Source organism: Cricetulus griseus, chromosome 5, assembly GCF_003668045.3.
Source record: "Cricetulus griseus strain 17A/GY chromosome 5, alternate assembly CriGri-PICRH-1.0, whole genome shotgun sequence".
Lineage (NCBI taxonomy): Eukaryota > Metazoa > Chordata > Mammalia > Rodentia > Cricetidae > Cricetulus > Cricetulus griseus.
The window spans coordinates 133,638,496-133,645,167 of record NC_048598.1 but is presented as its reverse complement, the minus strand read 5'-3'; the positions used below and the strand labels follow the sequence as shown (position 1 = coordinate 133,645,167).

At 44.3% G+C, this 6,672-nt stretch overlaps 1 protein-coding gene across 9 annotated transcripts in view; it reads right to left on the bottom strand.

Moving 5' to 3' along the window:
* Nucleotides 1-6,672, bottom strand: part of Cdkl1 (cyclin dependent kinase like 1) — a 38,068-nt gene that overhangs the window by 7,877 nt on the left and 23,519 nt on the right. For 7 of the 9 annotated variants that reach the window (XM_027418163.2, XM_035444875.1, XM_027418167.2 and 4 more), the window contains 4 exons: nt 5,057-5,242; nt 4,284-4,374; nt 3,458-3,658; nt 1,484-1,566 (listed from right to left, as the gene is read on the bottom strand). In XM_027418163.2, the coding sequence (XP_027273964.1) occupies nt 1,484-1,566; nt 3,458-3,658; nt 4,284-4,374; nt 5,057-5,242 (561 nt within the window). The remainder of the gene's footprint in view (nt 1-1,483; nt 1,567-3,457; nt 3,659-4,283; nt 4,375-5,056; nt 5,243-6,672) is intronic. The other 2 variants (XM_027418166.2, XM_035444873.1) reach the window with 1 other exon arrangement.

Below are 6,672 nucleotides of genomic sequence, written 5' to 3'. Positions count from 1 at the left end.
GCATACATTTAATCCCAGTACTTGAAAGGTAAAGACAAAAGAATCAGGAGTTTAAGGCCAGTCTGGGCCATCTCAAAAATAAACAGAAAGCCAGGCAGTGGTGGCACATGCCTTTAATTCCGACACTCAGGAGATAGGGGCAGGTGGATCTCTGTGAGTTCAAGGCCAGCCTCATCTACAAGAGCTAGTTCCAGGACAGCTAGAGCTGTTACACAGAGAAACCCTGTCTCAAAAAAACAGAAAAAATAAAAAAAGACAGAGAGAGAGAGAGAGAGAGAGAGAGAGAGAGAGAGAGAGAGATCCTTAACCATTTAACAAATGTAAAGAGGTTTGCAAACTTAGTCTGTTGTGGAATGTGCCTGTAATCTCAGCCCTCAGGATCATGAGTTGGAGAATCAAAAGTTCAAAGCCAGGGCTAAAGAAACAGCTGAGCTGTTAAGCATGCTGGCTGCTTTTCCAGGGGACTGAGGTTTAATTCCCAGCATCCACATGGTGGCTTAGGACCATTTGTAACTCCACTTCCAGGGCATCTAGCACAGGCACCAGGCATGCAAGTGATGCACAGACATATATGCAGACAAAACACCCGCATTCATAAAGAATTAAATTTTTTACAAGTTCAAAGCTAGCCTGGGCTATAAACTAACACCTTCTCTTAAAGGGAGAATAAAGTAAAAATTTGCATGATTTCCCGGAGGTTGCCATATTTTTGACATTTGTATGTGCATTCAATAAAAATATTTTATTAAATATTTATTTGAATTCTTTTAAATTATACTGTTCAATACCCACTTTCTTCACTCGACAACATGCTGTAGACTTTCCCATATGAATAAACACAGAACTAATTGTGTTTATTAGCCTCATGACAGCTATTGCACAATGTTCTGTAACTAAATCTTCTACCAAATACTAAAGGTAATGATGTAAAGGCTACACCTCCATACCCTTGTCTAATGGTTTCATTGGGGTGAATTATTAAAAGTGGGATACAAGCATTTAGATTTTCTTAGTCCTTTTTAAAGGAGTGTTTCCCCCGACATTAACCATACAGTAGCAGCATAGGGTCATTATGGTTTTACTCCTTGTTCTGGGAAGTAAAAACACTGCAGAATAGGGAATTTGGACAATTCTAGGGGAAAGTAGCTGCTGGCACTGGATGAGTCAATGTTTAGATTTGCTTAAAAGTTGATTGGCTCAGAGTGATCTGTGTTGGGCTGATGGCAACGATAAAGGACTGGTCCAGCCAGGGCAGTCAGTTTTGCTTCCCTGTCCCATGGGCTGGCTCACCTCTGCTCCCAGACCCTTCTAAGTTTGAACTGAGGCTAGGATCTTGCTCATCAGCTTGCTCCAATGTTCTTTGTCACTCACTCTTAGACAAAAACGTTCAATGCAGGCTAAGCCATGGGCCCCAGGAAATCGAGTGACTACCAAAACCTGGCTAGCCTGATCTAAAGAGCTGTCTCCAGAATGAGGTACTCACCATATCCTCAGGGTCTGGAATTTTCACCCCACTGAAGTACTGATTCATGCTAAATACTTGCTGGTGCCTGGGAATGAGATCCCCTTTGGACAAGAAGAGACAGAAGTAAGTGGGATTGCGTAGGACACATGAGGCTGTGCCTTTCCTCCACAGCAGAGTGGACCTGTGACTCCAGCTGCTAAGGTTCCATGAGGAGGGGCATCCACACAGCACAGCCTACACTGAGCTCTACAGGGACAGAAATTGAAGGCTGCAAGGTTCTTGCCCCAGTGAGCTTACAATATATTTGAACACTAAACCATATGAACCAATGGAAGGTCTTCTGTCTGTAAGAAACCATCTTTTCCTGTTTCACTGATCAATTGGAATCAATTGGAAACTTTGTCATCTACTGTTTAGAAGCACTTACAGCATGAAACACTGAAACAGAGTTTCTAGATTGCTGTTTAAGGACACTCATCATGTAGCCATGGCAGCCAAATGAGCTGGCAATGTCTTCAAGTAAAGTCCTAGGGATGTAACTGAGAAAGACTTCTCTTGAGAAAATATAATGAGGTTCTCCTTCCCTGGAGCACAAATGGCCACTTTATAAGGTAGAGAGGAAGCAAAGGCCTTTACCCAGGAGCCTATGGTGCTGTCACGGAACTGCCCCCAGCTCTTAGGTAACTAAGGCTAAGATTGTGCAGAGTCACTCGATTTACAAGTTTACCTCGCACTCAAATCGAGAACCTTCCTCTATTGTAGACAAGCAAGCAAAAATATAGCCTTTGGGATGATGACTCATATGTCTGAAAATGCTGTAATGAAACCCCTTAGCTTTAAAAATTAATTACATGTACGTGCATAGAGGAGACATATATCCCTGTGCCCTCCCAGCCTCTCCCACCAAGGCTGGAGTGACATGAGGAGAGTGCCTTAAAGCCACAGGGGGAAACAGACAAAGAAGTCTCAGTGGTCCTGCATGAGCTCCAAGGAGGCTACAATGTACAAGATATTGGTGGCGATATTAAAAGTAGGAACCACAGTCTCACCCGCAGGTCGCTTTCAGTACTTTGGGAAGACAAAGTTGTGTGGTTATTGTTGATACATGAGTTTATGCAGCAGAAAAATTCTGCTTTAAATTGGGCTCCTTAGAACAGCAGAATCTAACCCCCTAGATTTTGAAAAGAGCAGTCATTGATTATGGATTTCTTAAGTGTCCCTCCCTTCCTTCTTCTGTCCTTACTATTCCCCTTAATGCTAGAGGAAGACAAAAATAAAAATAGAAATGAAAGTGGCACAAGAAAAAAAATCAGCCTTTCGTCTTGATGCTTAGGAGGCCTAGGCTCTTCCTCTACTACAAAGTCTGAATAATCCAAAACTTGTCAGGCAGGCTGCAGTCAAGAACATCTAAATGAATCACCATATCCCAATACAGGTTTGGCATCCCTAATTAGAAAATCTGAAACCGAGCACCAACATGATACCACAGGTAGAAAATTCCATATTGACATCAGGTGACCAGTCACAGTCAACACATGGGCACACTAAAATGATTATATAAAGATGACCTGCAGGATATGTGAATAAGTGTAAATGAAACATAAATGAATTCTGTGTTTTGACATGCCATCGAAATCTCCAAAATCATCAACACTTCTAGTCCTGAGCACTCTGGATGAGGGAATATTCAGTTTATAAGCCTCCCAAGTGGTCTGTGACCAGTTAAGTTCTTGTAGGGTTTCTGTTACCATGACAATGCTTTTGGAAGCTAACTGGATCCAACCTAAGCTCAAGAGATAAGTCTTTATCTTCTGGATAATTAGTAAATCCTTAGGAATCATTCATTATTGTTATTTGAATAAACCCTGGACACTTTGAATGGGGCCACTTCAGTGAGGCTCTGACGTCCTCGTGTTGGTGAGCTGTGACTGTGGCACTGTCATGGTGAAAGCGAGGCAGTTCTTGAAACGTCAGGACAGAAATACCACTTACCCAGGGTTTTCCTTATCAGATAGAGCTGATCCACGTCAGATTTTCCTGGCCACAGAGGCACTCCGGACAGCAGCTCAGCAAAGACGCAGCCAATCGCCCAAACATCTACTGGGGGGCCATACTGTGTGTCCCCCACCAGCAGCTCAGGCGAGCGGTACCACCTGGTGGCCACATAGTCTGTGTAGTAGTCACCTGGTCCAGCTGGCCAGTGAAGGAACATGGAAAACAGAATAGTGGAAGCTGGGAAATCCAAACTGAGAGGGAAATGCCTAAGAAACAAAGCTTATAGCTTTTCAGGGCCACTGTTCTCAAGGCTAGCTGCTAGTTAAAATCACTTGGGATTTTCATAGGGATTTTCAAATTACTGATGCTTTGGCCTCATCCCAATCCAACTAATCAGAATACTTGGAGAGGGCCTAACCAATACAGTTTTTAAAGTGTGTTAATCCTCATGTGTTAATCTGCAGTCAAGATTAAAAACCATCTAAAGTGTTACTTCTGGAAAGTGTTAGTTCAGAGTGGAAGGGAGGCCAGGGTAGAAATCAGATTAGCATGACTTACAATAACAACTGCGGTACCGTTTACATACAGCCCATGCATACGGTTCAGCCTATGCATACGGTTCCCATAGCCTACACATCTACACCATTGTGGGTTTGTACATTTTTCAAGTTATATCCTATTACAAAATTCTGCAAGAACCCTAATTTATAGCAAGGTTATTCCCTAGGCAGAACACAAGAACCAGCCTCCTGTAGTATCCAGATCAGCTATCATAGCAAGAATTTTTTTTTTTTTAAACCCCAAAGACAGCATCAGTACTCACTGAGAAGCCGGGCAAACCCAAAGTCACAGAGCTTAATGACTGAGTGTTTTGTGATGAGAATGTTTTCTGGCTTCACGTCTCTATGTATGCACTGGTGAGGAAAAAAAATTGAAAATTCGTGAAGGGGCAATTTCAATATCTACCATGAGAAAAGGGAAGGAATATTTAGCAAATAATGGATACATCACTTTACTCTTTCATTAGCCTGTTGGATAAGAAAGCAACAGACGAAAATTAGTTCCATACCTATAGACAGAATCATTTTAAATTCCCGAAGGGCCCCCAAAAACCAAGAAGTGCGACAGGACAAACCAAAGTTTGAGGGGCAAGACTCAGCAAATCAAAACATGTATGACACCCAGTTACATCTGCATTTTGGATAAAAGACTTTATTTTTTCAGTGCTGGGGATCAATCCAGGCTATCCATGCACTCCACCACTGACCTACACCTCCAGCCCAAATAATGCACCCATATCTCATACAGTATATATTAAAACAGGGAACTTCATCTTTAGCTGGGAGTCATACTAACCTGCTGGCTGCAGGTGAAGGGAAAAGGACTGAAAGGGCTCTGAGGCCCCCAGCCTGTGGCAGGCACTACAGACTGGTGCCTAAGCAGAGTTCACTGAAACACTGGGTAAACAGGACAAGCCCTGGGCCTGCTGAGATAAGCTGGGAAGATTGGGCGGGAAGCTGGAGCTTGCCAAGAGATCTCCCTTCCCGCTCTGACATTTGTCCTGACAAGATAAACAAGCGCGGGCTGCAGCCTCACCCTTTGGGGTGAGTCGCTAGATGTCAGCTCTGTCCCACATCGCGGCCAGTGCTCGGCGGCTGGCGGCTCCTGCCCGCCCTGTGTATGCCTCATCGCCTGGGATCTAGCCGCATTCTTTAACAGGGCGAAGCTACCCAGAGGGACTCTTGAGAAACTTCCCAGGGCTTTCTTATTCAGTGACAATTTCTTTGACAAAAAAAAAAAAAAGTAAATAAACCTCTTAACAACTTTTAACCAACGTTTATGTTTAAAAATTAAGTTGGGACAAAATATTCCTCTGGCTTCCTTGTGATCGTTCCTTTTTCCAAGGGTTTTCCTCTCTTCTGGGAAATGTCGGATCTTTCTGCCGCCCAAGAGACTGCTGGCCTGAAGCCTGAAACCCTTGGGGTTATCCTTGACTTCTGGAATCTGGAAAGAGGACAGAGGTTCCTCAAGGGATGCTGGGGGTGAGAGAGTAGCATGGTCTTTCCCCGCCAGCGTTTTCATTCTGGAAAGGTTGGCGGAGGGTTAAGTTATCCCATCTGCTTCTGAGTCTTCGATGGCGCTGGGGTCTGCAGTCCTTCATCAGCCATTTTAAATATTGCTATAAATAGGTCCTTCCATGAATATCATGATGACATATGGGCAGGGGGACTGGAAAACAAGAATGTGCCCTCACTCTGTTTGGGAATTCCTTATAGGCTTCTGCACCGTCCCCCTCAGCACTCCCTCCCCACCCACCCACGGCACACAGACAGAGTCTGGAGCTCTCCAGAGAGCTGTGGTATGCATTCTGTTTGTCTTCACTTCCTCAGAGCCACCAGGGCTGGCTGGAAGCTAGCTTTCTCATTCTCTCTCCTCTCTCCTCTCCCCTTCCTCTGTACTCCCCCTCCTGCCACTCCCATGCTGAAACTTGACTGTTAGGAGAGTGCTACCACCAATCACAGTGACTAGCCACGTGAAGTGCCCGTGCCTACTGTTGTAAAATGGTACCTTTTTTTGTTTGTTTGTTTTTTTACTTTGCAAGGCCTCATGCATGCTAGACCATGGAGTTCTACCCCAGCTCTGACAGAGATTCTAGGTTTCAGCTAATGAAAGTAAGTTAATAGCTGTTCTCATATTTTCTCCTTGAAAAGTTTCAGAAGAAACTTACTTGGTCAGACTCATAGGAGATTTAACCCCTCAGGCTCGGTGACCTAGCAGTTGAGATGACAGATGGCTGCAGTCCAATTGTACTCATGGCTAGAATGAAACTCTAAAATTACTATCTGGGATTTTGTTTGTTTTTAGCAGTTGGAATCTGATTTTTTTTTTCTTTTTCCTTTTTGCTATGTTGACTAATAGGTAAGTGCACTGATTGCAGTGCAGGGGATCAAACCCAAGGCCTCACCCATTCTGGGCAAGCACTCTACCACACAACTGTGTTCCCACCCAGAAAGCTGGCTTCCATGTGCAGGAAGTGGACAGCACTGTATGGGGTGGGAGATTGCAGCAGACTTTCAGCATCTACGAAGCCATGTCACCTGGGCAGTCTCACACTGTGACTCGCTCCAGCCCAGCTGTGGCTAGGAGAACCAGAGGCCCACTTTCACACTCTTATCTCACCAAAGCAGACCCTAGCACTTGTACTTTGGGCT